The 20,959-nt window shown below is 48.2% G+C and overlaps 3 protein-coding genes across 4 annotated transcripts; all 3 read right to left on the bottom strand.

The window, feature by feature from the left end:
• Nucleotides 1-1,651: 1,651 nt before the first annotated feature.
• prune1 (prune exopolyphosphatase 1) lies at nucleotides 1,652-4,172 on the bottom strand. Its single transcript, XM_087812705.1, has 9 exons — nucleotides 4,018-4,172; nucleotides 3,576-3,683; nucleotides 3,306-3,508; nucleotides 3,060-3,244; nucleotides 2,838-2,996; nucleotides 2,670-2,761; nucleotides 2,438-2,596; nucleotides 2,279-2,369; nucleotides 1,652-2,217 (listed from the first exon to the last, which is right to left on the bottom strand). The coding sequence occupies exons 1-9, from the start codon at nucleotides 4,054-4,056 to the stop codon at nucleotides 1,976-1,978; spliced, it is 1,278 nt and encodes a 425-aa protein (XP_087668831.1). The 5' UTR covers nucleotides 4,057-4,172; the 3' UTR covers nucleotides 1,652-1,975.
• Nucleotides 4,173-4,563: 391 nt separating this feature from the next.
• Nucleotides 4,564-12,882, bottom strand: myo1eb (myosin IEb). Its single transcript, XM_087812274.1, has 27 exons — nucleotides 12,720-12,882; nucleotides 10,703-10,840; nucleotides 10,544-10,633; nucleotides 10,376-10,470; nucleotides 10,199-10,286; nucleotides 10,047-10,136; nucleotides 9,844-9,975; nucleotides 9,648-9,782; nucleotides 9,459-9,591; nucleotides 9,178-9,374; nucleotides 9,027-9,107; nucleotides 8,884-8,970; nucleotides 8,679-8,765; nucleotides 8,431-8,598; nucleotides 8,279-8,364; nucleotides 8,138-8,219; nucleotides 7,870-8,075; nucleotides 7,661-7,805; nucleotides 7,470-7,584; nucleotides 7,225-7,394; nucleotides 7,015-7,160; nucleotides 6,809-6,955; nucleotides 5,699-5,856; nucleotides 5,520-5,594; nucleotides 5,268-5,454; nucleotides 5,030-5,205; nucleotides 4,564-4,965 (listed from the first exon to the last, which is right to left on the bottom strand). The coding sequence occupies exons 1-27, from the start codon at nucleotides 12,720-12,722 to the stop codon at nucleotides 4,889-4,891; spliced, it is 3,294 nt and encodes a 1,097-aa protein (XP_087668400.1). The 5' UTR covers nucleotides 12,723-12,882; the 3' UTR covers nucleotides 4,564-4,888.
• A 1,139-nt stretch (nucleotides 12,883-14,021) lies between these two features.
• pi4kb (phosphatidylinositol 4-kinase, catalytic, beta) lies at nucleotides 14,022-20,317 on the bottom strand. Of its 2 annotated transcripts, XM_087812692.1 has the most exons (12): nucleotides 20,197-20,317; nucleotides 17,517-18,146; nucleotides 17,016-17,369; nucleotides 16,831-16,908; nucleotides 16,155-16,382; nucleotides 15,864-16,091; nucleotides 15,491-15,705; nucleotides 15,285-15,408; nucleotides 14,958-15,223; nucleotides 14,766-14,898; nucleotides 14,569-14,689; nucleotides 14,022-14,486 (listed from the first exon to the last, which is right to left on the bottom strand). In XM_087812692.1, the coding sequence occupies exons 2-12, from the start codon at nucleotides 18,114-18,116 to the stop codon at nucleotides 14,305-14,307; spliced, it is 2,529 nt and encodes an 842-aa protein (XP_087668818.1). In that variant the 5' UTR covers nucleotides 18,117-18,146; nucleotides 20,197-20,317; the 3' UTR covers nucleotides 14,022-14,304. The 2 variants fall into 2 exon arrangements, with proteins under 2 accessions (XP_087668818.1, XP_087668819.1); XM_087812693.1 differs by lacking the exon at nucleotides 16,831-16,908.
• Nucleotides 20,318-20,959: the final 642 nt, after the last annotated feature.

Below are 20,959 nucleotides of genomic sequence, written 5' to 3'. Positions count from 1 at the left end.
GATGATTGTCACTCGTGTCTGTTGTTGGATGATTTTACTTGTGTCTGTTGTCGGATGACTGTCACTTGTGTCTGTTGTCGGATGACTGTCACTTGCGTCTGTTGTTGGATGATTGTCACTTGCGTCTGTTGTTGGATGGTTGTCACTTGTGTCTGTTGTTGGATGATTGTCACTTGTGTCTGTTGTTGGATCATTCTCACTTGTGTCTGTTGTTGGATGGTTGTCACGTGTCTGTTGTTGGATAATTGTCACTTGTGTCTGTTGTTGGATGGTTGTCACTTGTGTCTGTTGTTGGATGATTGTCACTTGTGTCTGTTGTTGGTTGATTGTCACTTGTGTCCATTGTCGGTTGATTGTCACTTGTGTCTGTTGTTGGATGGTTGTCACTTGTGTCTGTTGTCGGATGATTGTCACTTGTGTCTGTTGTTGGATCATTCTCACTTGTGTCTGTTGTTGGATGATTCTCACTTGTGTCTGTTGTTGGATGATTCTCACTTGTGTCTGTTGTTGGATGATTCTCACTTGTGTCTGTTGTTGGATGATTCTCACTTGTGTCTGTTGTTGGATGATTCTCACTTGTGTCTGTTGTTGGATGATTCTCACTTGTCTGTTGTTGGATCATTCTCACTTGTGTCTGTTGTTGGATGATTGTCACTTGTGTCTGTTGTTGGATGATTGTCACTTGTGTCTGTTGTCGGATGACTGTCACTTGTGTCTGTTGTTGGATGATTGTCACTTGTGTCTTTTGTTGGATGGTTGTCACTTGTGTCTGTTGTTGGATGATTGTCACTTGTGTCTGTTGTTGGATGATTGTCACTCGTGTCTGTTGTTGGATGATTTTACTTGTGTCTGTTGTCGGATGACTGTCACTTGTGTCTGTTGTCGGATGACTGTCACTTGCGTCTGTTGTTGGATGATTGTCACTTGCGTCTGTTGTTGGATGGTTGTCACTTGTGTCTGTTGTTGGATCATTCTCACTTGTGTCTGTTGTTGGATGGTTGTCGCGTGTCTGTTGTTGGATAATTGTCACTTGTGTCTGTTGTTGGATGATTGTCACTTGTGTCTGTTGTTGGATGGTTGTCACTTGTGTCTGTTGTTGGATGATTGTCACTTGTGTCTGTTGTTGGTTGATTGTCACTTGTGTCCATTGTCGGTTGATTGTCACTTGTGTCTGTTGTTGGATGGTTGTCACTTGTGTCTGTTGTCGGATGATTGTCACTTGTGTCTGTTGTTGGATGATTCTCACTTGTGTCTGTTGTTGGATGATTCTCACTTGTGTCTGTTGTCGGATGACTGTCACTTGTGTCTGTTGTTGGATGATTGTCACTTGTGTCTGTTGTTGGATGGTTGTCACGTGTCTGTTGTTGGATAATTGTCACTTGTGTCTGTTGTTGGATGATTGTCACTTGTGTCTGTTGTTGGATGGTTGTCACTTGTGTCTGTTGTTGGATGATTGTCACTTGTGTCTGTTGTTGGTTGATTGTCACTTGTGTCCATTGTCGGTTGATTGTCACTTGTGTCTGTTGTTGGATGGTTGTCACTTGTGTCTGTTGTCGGATGATTGTCACTTGTGTCTGTTGTTGGATGATTCTCACTTGTGTCTGTTGTTGGGACTTGAGGTGAGAACATGTGAACAAAATATCAAATTGACTCGTTTTCAGAGTTTAATGAGTAAAAACATGATTGTCCTGCTACCCACAACTCAACTGCATTAGTCAAGGCTTTGGTTCTGCTCCAACACAGGCCCGCTCTCCCCAGGTGTTTGTGTGTGTAGTATCTGCATATCACCAAAGGGGGGCAGAAATCTTATATGCAGGGTTTCAGTCATCTGTGGGGTTAAGGGTCAGTACATGACTTTAGCTGATGCTGGTCAAACTTTTGGTTGAACCACCAATGTGTCACATGACAGGACAACAAGTGTTGGTGTTTCCTCAGGAAGTGTGGGGCTCTGCACCTTCTTATCATCATTGTCGGGTCAAAGGTCAGGTGCGTTGGCCATCTTGCTGAACTTCTCCTGCAGGTCTTGAGCACTGATGCCCGGCAGCCCCCCGTCCAGAGGACACCCGTCCACCAAGCTGTTCATGGGAGTAGGGGGGACCCGGGTGTACTCGTCACAGCCTCCACGCCGGCCACCACCGCCGCCGCCGTCCTCCTCCTCGTTGTCAAGGAAGTTTTTGACGAGGGGAAGAACTTTCTTACGAGACGCCACAGAGTTACCTGCAAGTTGTCACACCTGCTGTGAGAGGGAGTGTGTGTGCATGTGATTTGTGTGTATCACCTTGGTGGTAAGCTGTGATGTGAGGGTGTGGGCTGCTGAGTGGACTTAGGTCCAGGTCAGGGTACTGGCTCTGCTCCAGGTGCTGACTCAGCTGTGGGAATTTTTTTGGTTTAATGATGCAACATTCAAGCTAGTTGATTACCATGGCAACAGTAGTACCTGGTCCCTGCAGGTGGCGCTGTGGCTGAACACAGCAAGCTCTCTAATTGGCTCTTGGGTATCACTGAAGGAGATGGACATCAGAACCAGCAGGTCCAAACCGAGCTGACGACAGAAGGCAGCAAGCCTGTCCTCCACATCGGACCGCCGCAGGAAGTCCTGAAATCACACACGCGGATCAGGATTACTCAGAATCGGCCTCTGTGGGCTGTGCCTGAAATCCTGCACTGACCTCCATAGGGAGGTAGAGGGCAGAGACACCAACACTAAGACCTGCAGACACGAGCTTCAAGTCCTTCATTAGCATCTGCTGTGTGTCCAGACCTGCACACATGGCACACACGCCCTATTGTTAGCCGACGTCACGCGTCAGCTGACCGTCACAAGACGTCCTCCTCACCTGACACGTCGAACTTGGCGTTCTGCAGGGCTTGGAAAAGAGCGCCCCTCTGAGGCAGCGCAGGAAACCGCGTCTCCAGCGCAGCCACGACCTGGCTGTCTTTAGGTGTGACCTTTCCAGCAGCTGGTGCCATGTTGATGCAGTCCAGCAGCACAGTGGCTAGAACACAAACACTGTATGTGTCAGAAGCACCATCGCGGACACTCTGGGTCACAGCAGTACCGTGGAGCAGCTGAGCCAACTGTTGGTCCAGAACGTCCGGAGCCATCTGAAGGAATCTCTCAGACACCAGAGTGCAGCAGGAGCCCACCGTCTCCACGGTGATGCGGCAGGAAGGGGAGGGTTCCCTCTCCAGTTGGTGGTGGTCCATCACCTCCACCACCGCCTCCTCCAGGTCTTTGTCAGTACTGCAACAGACATGATTTGATGAGCCAAAATATTAAAAAACCAACTGTAAGTTTGACTCACTCAGGCAGTATGTTGTGGTCCACTAGCGTCATGCGCAGACGTCCGGCTTTCTGGATTGCATGCAGGTCCAGCTGGTCCCGGAAAACCAGCAAGTCCGGAGAAAGCCCCGTCTGGCGGAGCAGAAAGAGGCTGTCGGAGCGCAGGGCCAGGTCCGACTGGCGGATGTTCAGCAGCGGGATGTAAAGAGTCTCTCCACCGATGGTCTGGACGAAAGAAAGACGGTTCTGACACACATGACCGGGTCAAGGACTTGACTGATCAGAGCTGGACCTTATGAAGGAAATAGGCAAAGACCAGAGCCGACACCATGGAGTCCACGTCACACGCCTCGTTGCCCTGGACCACATGCACCTGCTTTCCCGTCTGATCCAAACCTGCCTGCAGAAATCACCAAAGATCAACAAGATAATCACGAGTCACAGCAGAGGGTTCTGGACCGAGGCCCGGGTCAGCTTCAATGGACCATGGTTCTCATGCTAGGGCATCAGGGAGACCCTGTTGAGATCTTTTATTTTGGAAGCCATGCTCTTGTTTTGAAGGACAGGGACGTAAACATGACCGGAAGTGTGTATGGTCTGAGTGGCGCTGACCGTTAACCCCCTAGATAAGAGACGTCCTAACCGTTAGCATGCTGAGCTAACAAAAGCTAACAACCAACCAGCAGCTGTCACGATGAGGGCGCGCTGGTGTTTGTATGTGAGGATGTGTTTACCTTCACAGCTCGGCTGCCGTTTGACAGAAACGCCTCCATGTCGGCGCTTTCAGCCGCCCGCAGCTACGGGGCTTCACGTTCTCGGCGTTTCGACGGCGGGTCGCAGATCCACAGAAATTCAACGCATGACAGTCGCCCCGGGTGAAAGGTCATGACGCATTCATGGCTCTGTTTCATAATCGGGAAAATCTGGTTGACGATGAAATCATACATGTAAACAACGAATACAATTTCAAAATCCCAGATTTGTTGCTAAAACACACCAGTCACACACCAACTTCACAGTTCCGGAGATAATAGCTGGAAACGATGTCAATACAAATTGGTCTAAAAATAAAACACATTTTGGCAAATACAGTGGCATGGATACAAAATGTAAAATTAGAGCTTTAGAAAACAACTCGACTGAAGTCTTCCACCATGTATGACGTCATTAAATTCCTGCAGCCATGAACGCAACAGAGAGCTTTCTCAACAGAACTCTGGGAAATGTAGTCCGGCAATAACAACTCGTTGACATTTTACATTGAAACTACACACACGCACTGAGGTGAAGAAGGGTTTAATGCTCCTTTTGTCATTCATTTTAAAATCTGGTAAAATCACAGAGACGCTGCACAGTAAGACATCTCCATCAACATACACTTCAACATTTTACAATTTAATCCGCGTGGATGTTTCCTGAGGCTGCAGTGAGCCGAGTGACCCGTGGACGGCGCTGTTTCGTTACTTTGATGTGTAGTTTAAAAACGGAAATACTGATGTAAACTTTGTCCAGACTGGAGACGACAGTGACATCAAGTCTTCAAGTCAGGCGCCACCGACAGGTTGCTTCTCTGCTCCGTTGATGCAGAAATAGTTTCGGCATCATCTAGATCTTCTCCACGTAGTTCCCTGGAAACATCCCCTCTCTTCCCCGTAGACGCCCGAACCACCACCCGGATGCATCTGTGAGGACACGGACACACACAGTGACGTCGCAAGAAAAGAAAAAACACTAGGGTTGGTTTACCTTCACTCAAAATTTCGATGACATCATCAGCGTTAAAGCTGAGTTCGTCAGTGTCCTGGGCGTCGTAGGCGTAGAGCGCCCGGCACTGTGGCGACCGTGGTTTGGGTTTGGGGGCTGGTTTGGGTCGACCGGCTCCTGGAGGCGGCTTCACCTCCTTCGAGCGGTTCCGCAGCATCCTGAGGACAACCAGGAGGGTTTAAGGTTACAGGTACAAGGGAGTGGAGGACGCAGCGCTCACCCAGCAGCTCCCTGCTCCGGAACCTGCATGAAGCCCATGTCCAGCTGCTGCTGCTGGTTGTCAGGCCGGCGTTGGCTCTGGAAGCGGGGAAGACTGGGCTGCTCCATGCTGGACTGCTGTCGAAGCAGAGACCCCCTGGGGGCAGAGGACTTCCCTTTGTGGGGCCCGTCTCTTCTAGACTGAGGAACTATGGGACAAAAAAAAGCATCACACACTGACCCTTGACCCGCCCTTTACCTGGTTCTTGACTACCTGGGTTGTAGATGCTGGTGGGTGGAGCCTGTTTACCCCTTGAGATGCTCTTGCGGTTGTCCCGTCTGGTGGGTCCTGAGATGGTTAAAGAACAGTGATGACAACACGAAGATACTTATTGCAGATGTTCAAACAAGATGCACCATGTGACTTTTTCAGACACACAAAATTAAACTTACTGGAGTTTTTGGGTAGACCTGGTCCAATTGTTACAACCAACACTTTACCACTGGGCTTCAGCACAGCCTCGTCTCCCTGACCCACCTGGAACTGGATCTGTCTAGACCCCGCTGTGGTGAAGGGACCCCAGCCCCCCTTTTTCACCTTGAACTCCAGACTAGAGACAGAGAGATGGAGATAATGAGGATGGGGATGAGGGGGCTAAGGGTTACTATGAAGATGATGATGGTAAAGGGGGATGACAATGAAGTTAGTAAAATTGTTATAAAGCTTGTAAAGCTTATAATGAAGAGGAAGGTGATGATAATGAAGTTGGTAATAGTTATGAGGATGATGGTGATGAGGTGATGATGGTGAAGTTGTTACATGTTATAATGATGATTAAGGAGATGAGGTGACGATACTGAAGGTGGTAAAGGCAACGATGAAGATGAAGTGATGAGGACGGAGTTGGTAATGGTTATGATAATAATTATCATGAAGTTGGTACAGGTTATAATGATGATGTAGGAGATGAGATGATGATTCTGAAGGTGGTAAAGGTAATGATGATAATGACAGTGAAAAATATTTTTTAGGTGATGATGACGTTTAAGTTGGTACAGGTCATAATGATGATGAAGTTGGTAAAGGTAATGATGAAGATAAGGTGATAAGGACAGAGTTGGTAAAGGTTATAATGATGATGATGATGAAGGAGATGAGGCGATGATACTGAAGGTGGTAAAGATACTGATGAAGATGATAATGGAGATGAGGTGATAAGGTGATGAGGACAGAGTTTGTAAAGGTTATAATGACGATACTGAAGGTCGTAAAGGTAACAATGAAGATGATGATGGAGATGAGGTGATGAGGACGGAGTTGGTAATGGTTGTGATAATAATAATCATAGGTTATGAGGTTATGATGATAATGATGGTGAAAACCATCTTAGGTGATTACGTTGGTACAGGTTATAATGATGATGAAGATGGTAAAGATAATGATGGAGATCAGTTGATGATGCTAAAAATGATAAAGCCAAAAATGATGATGGAGAAGGGGTGATAACGACCAAGTTGGTAAAGATAATGACAAAGATTAAGATGATCACAATGAAGACTAACAGGTTGTTGAATTTGAGCGGCAGCTTCCTGTCCGTCCTCTCTTGGTAACGTTTGACCAGCAGACTAAGGAACTCTGTTTTGAAGACGGTCTGGAGGACACTGTCATACTCTTCTTCGTGGATGATGAAGAGGTCGTCCTGTAGACAGCTGCAGACAGATGGAGGGTGAGACAGGTGACCTGGAACCACAGCTTATGTGTCCGATACCTCAAAGACACAGACTGGATCTTCTGCACATCCATTTTTCTCTTTAGGACCTCCTGGATTTGACCCTTGTCTGGACCCTGCTTGACCTTCTCCCGACCAATGAGGTACAAGAATTTCGGGGTCAGGATGAGGTCACGCTTCACCGTCTGAGAAAGAGTTGGACTGATTAGATAGGAGAAGAAGAGCAGCGCATTCATTGAATTGTCTCACCCTGAATCTGCGATCAAACTTGACCACGACGTCTGCAAAGTCAATCCTTTCTCTGCGGCCGACGAACTGGCGGACCTCCGGGTGGTTGTCGGTACCGATGTAGTCTCCCACAAAGTTCCGGTTCAGGCTGTTCCTGCGGCGCTCCTTCTTGTTCAGCAGTATGTCCGAAGCTGGAAGGATCAACAGCTGTCAGTGGGTCCCAGACATTGATGATGATGAGGATGATGATGAAGAAACGCAGTTACCTTCTTCTCGCATCTGAACATACTTGCGGACAGCAATGTGTTTGCGCCACGCCTTCTGGATGACGCGGGCATAGCCATTGTACTTTCTCTCCCTCATCTCCTCCAGCAAGAAGAGCTGTGAGGTCAAAGGTCAACTTAGAAAAAAGAAATCGGGGAAGTCAACACACACAAACACACTCGCACATACTCACAGACTCAGGGGCTTTGATGAAGACTTTAGTCTTGCCTAGCTGGTACTGGTCCTGGTCCATGTTCACTGAGTGGAGCAGGTGGAGGACTCCCTGCCGCTCATCCCCTTGCCAGCTGGGCCAGGACTCCTTGGTCAAGATGGCGTACCTGTGGCAGGCAGGTCAGCCATTTCCCTGGATCCCACCCCCACCTATCCTCTTTCTAATCTCACCTCTGCAGGAACTTTTTGAAGACCCGGCGGTAGGCGTACCCTGCCCGGCGGACACGGATGTTCTCCCTCAGGCCTAGATACTCCACCTGGTGCCTGACCCGGTTATCCTCCCAGTCCCTGGGCCGCTTGCTCTCGTTGGGCTTGATGCAGCGGATGTAATGTGGGGTACACTTTATCAGGGTCTGGACAAGACTGTTGGCCTGTTTCTGTTGCAGAGAGAACCAGACGTCAGCCTCAGGTTTGACCCAGAGCTCCACCTGTGGTGTACCTTGATCTTGCTGCTGGCAGTGGATGGTCGGCCTCGCTTCTCCGCCTCCAGGTTTTCCGGGAACAGAGCTCTGATAAAAGGGCTGAGGAGAACCTGGGGGGTCACACCTGGTATCAAAAGCACACACACGCTTGTACTCACAATTCGCTGCTCTGCATCAGCTCGATGATGTCGTTGAACAAGACGTCTCGGTTCCTCTCACAGAAGCCGCTGACATCGTAAGACACCTGGAGAGGTAGACCGGTGCTTCAGCAGATGGACAGGTGTGAGTCTGTGTGTATGTGTGCATCAACCTTTCCAGCGTAGTGGTGGATGACAAAGCCTTTGTTCCAGCTGCTGAAGTGCTCATGTGCGCCGATCTGTCCCTGCAGCTTCTGCAGCAGCGTCTGGTCAGCGCCATCTCCTTTGGCGTGCATGGTGGCACACACGTCGTCCAGCACGCTCATGATACCCGGAGGGTTCTGGGACAGGAGCAAAGACATGTGGATACTCTGCCTCAGTCCAGAGGGAACTGGATGAACCAGAGGAAAGTGTGACGCACCAGTTTTGACTCGATGAGGTCACACACCACCTTGTTGTTGAAGTACTCAATGGGCGTCCAATGGATCCCCTCCTGGACATACTCCTCCTACAGGGGGCGCACGAACAAAGTCCAGGTTTGATTGAAGTTCTTGACAGTTGGTCTGTTCTTTTACAAGCAAGGAAAGGAATTGGGAGTCATGTGACCCAGCAGTGGGATTCGTTACCTGCTCTGCCTTCAGCGTTAGCTGGATGAAGATCTGTTGAAGTTTCTCGTTGACAAAGTTGATGCAAAACTGCTCGAAGCCATTTTTCTGAAGAGAACACGCGTCAATACACCTGCAGGGGGCGCAGCATCATCTTTACTCACCTGGAAGATCTCAAAGCCATAAATGTCAAGTACACCAATGTTCAGATCCTCCTGCTGTTTCTGCATCGCTTTGTTTACACACTAAGGTGAAAAAAAGGTCAGTACACAACACAACTGACAGACAATGACACACAGACAGACAGACACTGACATCAACCAGGAAGTCGAACAGGCGGGTGTACAGGGCCTTGGACAGGGCATCTCTTGTGAAAACCGCCTGCTCCGTGTTCAGGGTCACAGCGATAGACTCGGTCTTGCCGCCCCACTTGCTGTCCATAATCCTGCTGGTCAGTTTGCTGCAGAGCCCATCCTGAGGGATCCCCAGCAGGAAGGACGGGAAGGCCAGGACTGACGAGAGACGCACAGACAAGATCATTTACAGAAATGTGGAGAGTCAAGTCACATGTTCCAGCGACAGATAGACGGACTCACAGTCTTGACTATCCACAACCGCATAGTTGTTCTCTTCTCTGAAGTTAATGTTTCCCAGGTGAAGAATTCCAGCCACTAGCTGGAGCACACAGTCCTGCTCCTCCTCTGACAGTCCGACCACCGACATGGCCTCCTGAGGACACACACAGAGTCAAAGATATGTCCAGGTGCCTAAGGCGACCAAGTCACCATCGTGTCGGAGAACTCCTTCTTGTCGTCCAAGTCATCCACCGTGTACGTCCCGGACTGGTTCAGGTAGTAGTAGTAGTCCGGAGTCGTGACCCCCAGGTTCTCCCGCTGCTCTTTGGCGGCACCCTCTAGCAGCTGGGTACAGCGGGGTACACTCGAGTTACAACGGTCAGCAGGCCAGACGCCGGTTCAGTACCTGGTAGTAGATGTGGAAGTTCCTCTCTCCGGGGTTCTGCGATACCACTCGGCTCTTCTCCAACAGGAAGTTGGAGATCTTGCCACCGTCAGGAGCACCACCGCGGCTGAACTGGATCTCAAAGTATTTGCCCTGCCATGAGGAGAGACAAGTCAAGAGTGGGCCCGCGGGTCAGCAGAACCTGCGGGAGGGTCGGGACTGACGAAGCGGCTGGAGTTGTTGTTCCGGACGGTCTTGGCGTTTCCGAAAGCCTCCAGCAGGGGGTTGGACTGCAGGATGATGTCTTTGACATGCTGCCAACGCAGATGAGCATCAGTCGCCATGTTGACTCGAACATTCCCACCACTGGTCTCACCTGTACTTTGTCTCCGCCCCCCGAAACCTTGGACACGTAACTCATGATGTACTTGGCAGCAACAGTTTTCCCAGCACCGCTCTCCCCGCTGAGGAGGAAGTGATTCCATGTTGAGGAGGAGTGTGTGCGAGTGTCACTGTGTGTGTGTGTGTGTGTGTGTGTGTGTGTGTGTCCCACCTGATGATGACACACTGGTTCTCATTGTCAATCATCATGTTGCGATACATGTTGTCAGCCAGAGCGTAGATGTGAGGAGGGTTCTCATACTGTGCCTGTAGGGGACCAGAGAGTTTTTGTCTGTCTGAGATCTGTCACTCAGTCAGTATGTTTGTGCGTGCGACTCACAGCTGCCTGGTACAGTTCAACTTCTCTGTCTGTGAAGTATGGAAGCTGTTTAAACGGGTTGACCGAGATCAGAACCGCACCGATGTAAGTCTGACAGCATCATGTCAAGGACAATAACAGAAGAGAATGGACCACTGCTTTGTTCAAAGGTGAGGATACGAAGATGTAGTCGTCCATGTATCTTTTTTTCAGGTTGTCGGTGATGGCGTCCTCGCTGATCTTGCTCAGCAGCACCATGTCGTCCACGCCGCTCACCTTCACATTCTGAGCCAGCCAGTGGTAGCGCTCCTTGCTGCCCTGCAGGGGGCAACGCAGAGAGGAGAACGATGAATTGTCAAACAACCAGCTCACTTAGAACTGAAGAAACTTCTCAGATGAAAGGCGAAACATCTTCAACACAGTCCAGTTGACTCGCTTTAGAACCACTTGGATAAGTAAGAAGTAAGAATTATTATTAAATTATTAAAGTTATGTGCAGACATAAAAACTGGAGCATCAATATAGAACATGTTAGAACTCTAGAGTCAAAGTTTGTAAACATAAACACAGAACAAACACGACTAATCACTTCTACCGGCTCAGAAACTCCGATCTAGTTTTAAGATTCTGACAGTTGTCTCAGGTCCAAGTTGTTTGTGTTTATATTCAAGTGTTTCTGTGTTTGATTCCCATTCCCAGCATTCCACGGTCCTGTGGGTTCATGTCTGCAGCTGAGACGTCCTGACATGTCAGGACGCTGCACGTTACAGTCGGTCTCCCAGTTGTGTTTTCATTTCTGATCCAAGATTTTCAGAGTTTGTATTCTGGACTGTGATTTTCTTCAGGAGCTCGTACTTGCAGCACCTTCAGTGACTCAGTAGGAACAAACATGATGATTCATCCGTTTAACAGTATCATGGGTATGTTCCTTTATTTCAGACCTAAGTTGTACATTACAGATGAATAGCGAAGGATAATGTTGTTATAATCATGAATAACAAACAACATAGATTTGAAGAAAAATATCTAATTACTGAGCAGTTTTAATAGAAATGTGAACTTAATAAAAAACTTGAGCATAATGTACGGTTGTAATGTTTCGTCACTATCATTGTTGAATAGTCCATGATTATTCATTTATACTTAACTTTATGTTTTATATAAAAGCCATTATACAGGTATTAAAATACAGGTTTGCTCGAGAACCCACTTTGTTTAACCACACAGAGGTTTTGAGAGGGTAAATAAGGAGCATCTTGTGTGTAGTATTTCAGTGGTTTTAATAGTCGGCTAGCTGGGGCTCATAAAATCTGAGGGAAGGGAAGAATGGACTGTAATAAAAGAAATTATATCTACATTGAAATATATTTGTATTCAACCATCTGCCCTGAAAATACAACACATGAACTGCCTCAATCCACGAATTCTCAAGATTCAAATGGCTGTTCGAAATCGTTACCAAGATCTTGTAGCTGGCTAGAAAGCAGGAAATATACAGGATTCCCAAAGGAAAAAAACAACAAAGGAGCAGGCAAAGAGCCCTGCAGTGAAAAATTATGCTGCAAACAAAGCCAAGATCTGAAATCTAAAATACATTAAGTATGACTTTAAACTCATAGAAAAAGGGCCACGATTGCCCAAAATACTTAAATTCAGGAAATACACTCATAAAGTTCATGTTTAACTATATTTTTAAGAATTTTCTGTATGTGGAAAATGGGGACCCCATAGGCTAATGGTGTTTGGGGAGCCTTGGCACCTTGTTCTTGCCTAGAGGTCCATCAAATGTAACCACATTGTTGGTCCAACTGCCCATTCATATAACTGGAGTAAATGTTTCCCATCAGAGAATAACTTAGTATGCGAAAACAAATACAATTAATTCTAAACATTTGAAAGCCCGGACAGGGAAGATGGGTAAGAAAGGGGCGGGGGTGGGCAGAGGCAAGGTGGGTACCTGAAGTGAGTTATTGGGGGGCTGTCTGCCAAGTGTGATGTAACTTTTACAGTAAGCATGCAGTCGGATGGATAGTGAGACCAGCTGGTCATAATATTTTTGTTCTGTCAGGACACATATCTCTGTAGTTCCACGGATGATTAAAACCGGGCCAAAAAAACACAATCACACCTTTCTAACAATACTTTGTCACCGAAAGTCTGAACCAAGGAACCAGGGCCGCTCGGGTCCACAACTTACCATCTTGGCGCTGCGTCTTCACTTCCGGTCTCAGCGGAACGTCCAGGTATTTAGTCCAGGTGTCGGGTCCGCCACTCCTGTCCGCTTCTCTCCCGCCCGGTTCCGTCCACTTTAGCGAAACTTACCTCACTTTACCTTCGGGTCTTTCGCAACTCGAGTCTTCCTGAAGACCCCGCAGGTGTGGGCAGGTAAGGCCACGCCCACTCTGTCAAGTCAAGTGTGCCCCCTGTCCGTGACTGCGTGCTACTGCAGCAGAGACGACTTTTCTTTTCCTGGAACAACCTTCTAGCTGACCCGGGAAATAGACAACTTATTTGAATGTAAACAACTCGCGATGACGTTTGACTTAACGTATTGAACTCGAAGTAAAATAAATGGGAGTCAAACCTACAACCCCAATGTCAGTCGGAGGTTAAATGCAAAAACATATTTGAAGACACACGCCCAGACGTACTTAGAAACAGAGACAGGCGTAAATAATATACTGTTGCTTTTCAGGCACATGATCTCTGACCCCGTCATAAAAACTAGGCGTCTTTTACAAGAACTTGATACCACTTCTCTCAATAACCATCAGTAGAGCCAGGCTGCTTTAACAGCAAACTGTTGTGGGTATAAGAGTTGAGCCACTGCAAACAGGAGACCTGCTTTGTTTACATGACTTGAAATTCAGAGTTCAGTATCTCTGAATCAGAGAACACAAGCAGCTACAACGTCCAATACACAGAAATAGATGCTTGAGTTGTGGTCGTTTTTAAACGAATATGCGGCTTTTAGAGGCTCAGTGAAGTCTCTGGGTCAACTAGAAAAAAACAGCTGTAAACTACATGATCACTGATTTAATCAATTCACTTAAAGACATTTAAGTGACATTTCAATTCACTAAAAAAAAGTTAAAGCCTCAGACAGATCGTCCAATCATGCAGAGGGCCCGACACTATAGCAAGCCGAGCCGCCCCTGCTCCATAGACAATCTTAGTCTGATGTGCAGGACACAGACCCTCATTTATCAAATGTGCGTCTAGTTCTCTGCAGTAGGAAAAAAAACGGTATGCTTCCTTGAGTTCAATTAATGCTGATGATGATTGTGATGCGAGGATGAATGGGAAGGAAGTTGTGTCAAAGTTACCAATGATTCTGAATAAAAGATGAATACCTTCTAACGCATATTTAGTCAAAAAATAAGGTATACACAACAGTACATATTCTACTCATTTCTGGACATTTTAGGGAAAGCCAAGCTTCCCTCGCAGTCTGATAGCAGCTGCCACTGCAAGAGATAGACAGGTGTATGGACAGACAGACATTTGAGGATGAGTTTAATGGAAACAAACATGGAGGAATCACTGGGTGCAGGTTTGCAGTTTCAGGGCTCACACAAACCCACTATGGTCCATCCGCATCGCCACGGTCTTCCTCACAGGTCTCTCTCTCTCTGAAGGGTCACAGTTCAGACTAAAAACAGCCTTTGATTGGCCCACAGTCCAATCCAGCGATCAGATGGACTGGTCCGCACAACCACGAGCAAAAAAGTGAGCAGCAACAAAACGGGTCGAGCAGAACCACGTGGACTCAGTCAATCGGGTCACATGATGCCGTTGGTGAGGTACTGGAAGCCGTCGTAGAGCTTGGTGGTCAGTGAGCGCATGGACCCATCCACCAGCTGGTCCACCAGGACCTGCAGCTGCTCCTCCGTCAGACTCATGTGGAAACGTTCCTTCAGGCCTCGCATGGTGCTGGATCCATGGAAGCACGGGAGCTGAGAGCCTAGAACGAAACCGCATTCAGAGACATAGGTGTAAGTGATGAAGTAATTAAGTAATTTTTATTTGTATATGCCAGTACTCACCCTGCTGCATGATTTCTACTATTTGCAGAACTCTGTCCATGTGTTTTCTGGCCGCGATCAAACCCTGGAGCATCAGCATCTTGTAGTAGTTGAACATGTCACCGTCCTGACCGCCCATCACCTGAAACACACGATGCATTTATGAGTTGTTAAAGTCTCATCGATGCTCCTACAACTTTGTGAGAGTCCAGACTTACGTCCACAAACTCTGTGGTGAGTTTAAAAGCGGAGGTCTCGAAGCCCAGGTTCTTGGGGGAACTTGACAGGATGAAGCCAAAGTCGATATGGATTATATGACCTTCTGCGTCCATTAGGATGTTGCCGTTGTGTCTGAGGACAGAAGCTTCGTTACCGCTGACCAGGAAGCGGTGAAGGGTCACGACACTTACCGGTCCTTCACCTGCAGCAGGTAGCAGATGAGGCTGTAGCCAGCACAGCTCTGGACAAAGTTTCTCTGAGCGCACATGAAGGCCTCGGTGGTGTGGGCGCCGTGTTCCTGCAAGAAGTAGTCCAGTAGAGACAGCAGGCTGTGCTTCTTGACCTGGTGCAGCGACACGGCGTTCACCACCGGCTCGATCATGCCGCTGTCCGACGACAGCACCAGGATCTTGTAGGGTTTGATCCAGAGCGGGACGCGCTCCACCTCCCAGATGCACTGTGGGCGACAGGGTGGGATGTCAGTTGGACCCGTGTCAGGTGACCATGACATCACATACCTTAAGTTGCTGCAGCACTTGGAAAGCCAGAAGTTCCTGCCGCAGATCATCTCCACATTTGACAATGACTGACAAAAGCCTCCAGTGGGGGAGGTGCCCATAAGGAGACCCTTCCCTGATCCTCCTGAGACCACCACATACAGCGGTAAGTTACCATACAAACATCAGCGCCTAGTCCAAAGTCAACTCAAAAAGAAAAAACCTACTGGACTTTCTCCTCCCATGGCTCCTTCAGGGCCACCGCTGACGGATCCTCCGGGTCCCGTTTGAAGGTTGTGGGAGTCTGAGCCAACTGCTCCGACAGGCGGCGTCTGATGTCTCCGGCTGCGATAAAGACCGGCTCCTTACTCTCCAGACTAGTGATGCTGTCCACCGAGAACTGACTGATGTTGTCGCAGCTGTTGGCGTTCACCTCCGGGAGCTGAGGGACACACAGCTGTGAGTTCAGGCGGCGAGTCAAAGCATCGGCATCAAGTCACGGTGTGAGCGTCGGGTCTGAGTATCGGCGTCAAGTATCGCAGTTGAGTCGCAGTGATGGGTGGGGATTTCAGTGATCAGACATCCCAGTGGGACACTCACCTCCACCTGCAGCTCTCCGATGTCGTCCACTGACCACGCCTCATCGTCGTTGTCATAGTTCGGTACGGTGGAGAAACTTCCAGCTCGTTGGTCGGCCGTCATGCCGCAGTCCGGAAGGTTCTCCACCGAGCGCGTGCTTCTGATCCGGTTCTCTGGGATCCTCATTGGAACGTTGGACGTCTCAAAGTTCTCACACTCGAGAACCTCCACGTAGATGAGGTACGGAGCCTGTCGAAAAGGGCAAAGGTTAACATGCAGCCATGGCTCCATGCCGGGGGCCTGGCCTCCTACCTTGTCTTTAGAGTTGAGGACCACTGCCTGCGTGTGCGGCACACGCACTACGTGGTGGTCAAAAGCGGCGGTGGGCAACCAGACTCGTGCCGGCAGCTTGTGGTTGAGCAGCGACAGCTCGGAGATCAGACGCTGAGTCTTCTGCTCTTTCGTGGGCAGCGTCGCCAGACGCTTGCCGATGCCCATCAGAGACTTGATGAACTCCCTCTGAGGAGCCAGACGCACCGGCTGAAAAACACACACATGTCAGGCTCCTGCACTTTGGCTAAACTTGTTGTGACTATTTTATCCGTCTCTGTGGAGTCAAACTTGTTGGCTTCAGGTTCAGACAACGGGTGATTGTCTGGGGAGTGTGAGAAGAGACTCGTGACAGACATGCAGCAGCAGCACCAGAGAGGGATTTCAGAGTCAAACAAGAATTTATTCAGGGCAGAGAACTGTTGCTGAGATCTGCCTGTCCGAGGGTCAGGTCATGTGGCTGAAGAGATGATTGACAAGTGACTCAGTAGGACCGACACACAAATACACAAGGGAATCAGCAGCGCCACCGTCAGGTCAGTTGGTTTGATTGATCGACTGACAGGAGAGAACACTGAACCCTCTGATCCACCCACAGCCTCATCACACAAGTTCCCAACAATGAACCCTGAACAGAACAGGAAGCCGCACAACTTACTGGACCCGTCTCATACCCGAGACTTTGTGGGCTGGATTCATCTTCCTGAGGGTGAGAGGTCACACAGGACATAAGAAGCTAAAGGAGGACGAGCATCGCCGTCAATAAAGCAACTTGTGGGCTCGGAGCTCGACATAAAAAAAACACACTCAACACACATGACGAAGTCCAGAACGCCGTCTTACCTCGTCCTGACTCCTCTCCACTTTGGGGTTGCTGGCGGTCCTCTTCAAGTTGCTGCTCAAGCTGATGCCGACGGTGGCGTCTGACTTGGAGCGCTGGTGCGTGCGCTTCGACGGCGACAGGCCGTGTTCTCCTGGGCCGGCGGCAGGAGAAGCCATGGGGCAGAACGGGGCAAGCGTCAGCTGGTCTCTCCGGGCTCGGTTGCCAGCGGGCTTGAGTTCATCGGACAGGATGAGTTTCCTCAGCTTAGTTCCTCGAGAGTGTCGCTGCGTAGAAATGTGCATGTCGGAGGAGTAGGCGCCCAGGAGCCAGGCACACTGCAGGCTGAAGGAGATGCTCTGTCTGCAGCGGTGAACCTGCAACACATGCGTGGGTCAGTTTCTTCATCTTGCATTTTATTTCAGTAACAAAGGTAATTTAATTTGTAATTGAGACGACACTGACGTAGAGCAAGGGAAGTAAATGTGGTAAAGGTCTGTGAGTGACATTTCGGAGTAACTCACCACATATGGTTTGATGGCATCGCCAACATCCTCGTCCATGTGGATGTACATGTTGAGGAGCTGCGGCAGGTAGAAATCCACGTCCTCGTGAGGGAAGCTGAAGAGGCGGTTGCCGATGTACGCCTGCACACCCGGCTCCTTGGAGTTGTGCAGGTAGGAGATCGCCATGGACACATCAAACAACTTGGACTCAAACAGTCGCAGCAACCAGGACTGTTTAGAGGGGTTGTGTCTCTGTCTCCTGCGGGCGCTCTTCACTGAGCCGGGCACCAGCCCGTCGTGCTCGTCGTCCTCTTCGATCTTCGAAGGTTTGTCGGCAGGTTGCTCCTGCACGCCGTTTGGGAGGTTGGGGACTTCCACCTGCTGCAGTTTCACCTTCTGCAGCACCTCCTGACACGCCAGGTGGGCCACCTCAGCGTCGATGACCAGACTGAGCTCCGCCACGCCCTCGTTGATGACGCAGAGTGGGGGAGTCCCTGACTGTGCTGGCCCGGAGGACGAGGACGGCGTGGAGGGCAGGGACAGGGAGGGGGAGGAACAGAGGGAGGCACTGTCTGGTTCTGTAGAAACCGGAGAGAGGTCCAGCTCTGAGTCCTCCATAGTGGCTGCCGGCAGAGTCGTCCTGGTCCACTGGAACAGACAGAACCGGGTCAAACGTTGAAACACACACATAGATATTCACAGGAACATTTTCCTAAGACCTTTATTGTGAACGTATGCGACAGAATCTCATGAAACTGCCTTAGTCTATTCTTCAGGTAGTTTATTTTGGGCTACATCAGTTTCACACATGCCAAATTGAAATTAAATTTGAATAAAACAATTTCAGATCGGCACACATTGCCATTCAGGGGGAGCAATTTCAAAGGGAACAAGTTAAAAACAATATGTAATAATCAACAAACAAACAACTCTGGTGACTGGCATTTTTTGGAATTATTTGAAAGTGTTAGCATATATAGTAAAAATCAATTGTGTTCTTGAATTGAAACGCCTCAAAGAAAAAGGTGAACTGAAGGTGCTTCTAGTGATCTATAATAATTTGTTATCTTATCATAGATAACCTTTATTAGAAGTGATTAAACCAGCCTAAATTAAAGTTGATAAAAAAATCAGCTGACATTTTTACTGATGGTCCAATTTAAAGTTTGTTGCACACATCTCTATACTTTAAATGATCTGGGTAAATATGAATCAAACGCAAGAAGAGTGCACTATCCAATTCTAGATAAGACACTTTCTATTCAGGATGTTGTGTCAGAGCAAGAGTCAGTGCCTCACCAGCAATGAACCTCACTAAACGTCACTGTAAAGATGTGACTCTTGTGCCCTCTTAACCTTTCATGCTAGAGGCGCGACTGGTTGTAAGAGTGGGCTTTAAAGACTGGTAATCGGTGAAGTTGAGGCACTGGTTTTAACCATACAGTTTTCAGAGCTTCTACTCTAAACCTGCAGAGTCAGCTTCCATCAAGCCAGATGCAACGTAGAGTGTTTCTTTACTTCTCCCTCCACTGGTTCTGCTTTAGTTCACGTGACTACACAAAAATCGGCCTGTCCTTCAAATCGCAAGTGAAATACACTCGATGGCTTCTGAGGGTGAGCTGGCACGCAGCGTCACCCTGAGCACATCAGTGTGTGTCTCTTTGTGCATTTGTCTGTGTGTGTGTATGAGTCTGTCTGTGTGTTGCTTTGCATGCGTCTCTGTGTGTGTGATTCTTTGTGCGTCTTTGTTCGTGTGTGCCTATGTGTGTAGGTTAGTAAGTATGTGTGTGTTTGTCTGTGTGTGTACGAGTCTGTCTGTGTGTTTCATTGCGTTCTTCTCTGTGTCTGTGATTGTGTGATTCTTTGTGTGTGCCTCTGTGTGTAGGTTAGTAAGTACGTGTGATTATTTCTGTGTGTTTGTGTCTCTGTGTACGTGATGAGTGAAAATGTTGTATTTCACTTTGGAGAAAATGCTCTGCTAAACGCATACATGTAAATGTAGTTACACTGCGAAGATAACAACAGCAAGATGTTATCAACAACAGAGGCAAAGTTTGAACTTTAACACCGTTCCATGCGATTAATCTGTCTAATGACTCTAATCCGATGGCGTGTGTTCGTTCTTCGTTGTCATGCTTAGAATCACTAGTTTGAACAAAGTACTCTGGAAGTTTCCAGGTGGGGGGGGGGTGTCCTGGGTCAGATGGAGAGGTCGCATGATCCGATCAAGAGTTACTGGCAGCCGATCAGCGATGGAGCTCTTCTCTCGTGTGAAGGATCCCTTCTTTCGCTCCTTCCATCGAGGCGGATGACTTCATTTGAGCCACAAGCACAACACACTGACTGTCACACAACATTTCTGACACATGATTGTTAAGTGAATCCACACGATTGTGGACATGCAGATGCTTTTGGAACCCCTTCTCTAACTCGGCTCGGATGTTACCACTGCTGACATTTGAACGAGCACCGAGGTCCTGATCTAAAACCCCAGACGAACCAGGGCTGGATTACGGTGTGAGGCCGTGGTTTGTGTCGTCGAAGAGCGTCAGTAGTCCTGTTATGAAGTGTTAGCATTAGCCGGCAAAGCAGGCCAACTGTTGCTAACTCCGATGATGGCGATTCTTCGTGCTAAGCTAGCACTGGCTCGGTTACGGTCGTGTTCGGGGACGCGCGTGATCGAGTGAGCCACTCTTACCTGGCGATGACCGGATGTATCCTAGAAAAAGAGAATTATGTGCAGCTTCTCTCCATTGATTCCAGGCGTCATCAGCCAAAACATTCAGCAGGGGGCGTTTTTTTTTCTTCCTCTACTTCTGCATCTTTCAGTCACATCTTGATGTTATTTCAGGCACCACAGCGCCACTCAGAGGACGCCCTAAGAACCTCCACTACATTGCTCAATGAATCTTAACTGTTGCTTCATTCGATATCACACTTTTTTTTCATACAAAAAAGGAACCAATTGAAACATGTGTGTAACCTCGGTTGTGTCCCACTTCTGGCACATTCAATGCAGGTGGTGGATTCCTGTTTTTTTTCCTAAAGAGGATTCTGCACACAAAAACACTGTCATTGAGGATGGATGGCTCAAGTGTTGCTCTCTCTCATTGCAGCCCTAAAAGCAATAAGATATCTAAAATAAAAAACGCCATTGAAATAATCATTAATTAATCACAAATCACAAATGAATAACACACATACCTGCACACAAAAAGACTGTCATTGAGGATGGATCGTTGCTCTTTCCGTAGAAACACCATATTGACGTAAATAAATACATATAAGATAAAATGGCAACTAAAATAATTAAACAGAGGCTCATAAAGTGCATAATTGAAAAGAAAACGTGTCTCTAACGTCAACAATAACGTTCCCGGAGTGATCTCATCTCAATTCTCGAGACAACAGGATATCCCACAATTCAATTGTAAAGGTCACAGTACAGGATTAAACAAAAC

The sequence above is a fragment of the Callionymus lyra genome, chromosome 17 (assembly GCF_982586985.1).
Source record: "Callionymus lyra chromosome 17, fCalLyr1.hap1.1, whole genome shotgun sequence".
In the NCBI taxonomy this organism is placed as follows: Eukaryota; Metazoa; Chordata; class Actinopteri; order Syngnathiformes; family Callionymidae; genus Callionymus; species Callionymus lyra.
Note: the sequence above shows the minus strand (reverse complement) of the source record. Positions and strands in the feature narration are given on the sequence as shown.

Excerpts from the sequence above, each read along its gene's own strand:
- pi4kb (XM_087812692.1), bottom strand. The coding sequence starts at position 18,116 with ATGGAGGACTCAGAGCTGGACCTCTCTCCGGTTTCTACAGAACCAGAC. Across the intron at positions 16,909-17,015 it reads TGGAGAGGAGTCAGGACGAG|CTTCTTATGTCCTGTGTGAC; the intron begins GTAAGACGGCGT and ends GTCCTCCTTTAG. Across the intron at positions 14,487-14,568 it reads AGTAGAAATCATGCAGCAGG|GCTCTCAGCTCCCGTGCTTC; the intron begins GTGAGTACTGGC and ends GTTTCGTTCTAG.
- myo1eb (XM_087812274.1), bottom strand. Across the intron at positions 9,108-9,177 it reads TGTTCGACTTCCTGGTTGAT|TGTGTAAACAAAGCGATGCA; the intron begins GTCAGTGTCTGT and ends TTTTCACCTTAG. Across the intron at positions 5,455-5,519 it reads CACCAGCATCTACAACCCAG|TTCCTCAGTCTAGAAGAGAC; the intron begins GTAGTCAAGAAC and ends TTTGTCCCATAG.
- prune1 (XM_087812705.1), bottom strand. The coding sequence starts at position 4,056 with ATGGAGGCGTTTCTGTCAAACGGCAGCCGAGCTGTGAAG. Across the intron at positions 2,370-2,437 it reads GCGCCACCTGCAGGGACCAG|CTGAGTCAGCACCTGGAGCA; the intron begins GTACTACTGTTG and ends AAATTCCCACAG. Across the intron at positions 2,218-2,278 it reads CATCACAGCTTACCACCAAG|GTAACTCTGTGGCGTCTCGT; the intron begins GTGATACACACA and ends GACAACTTGCAG.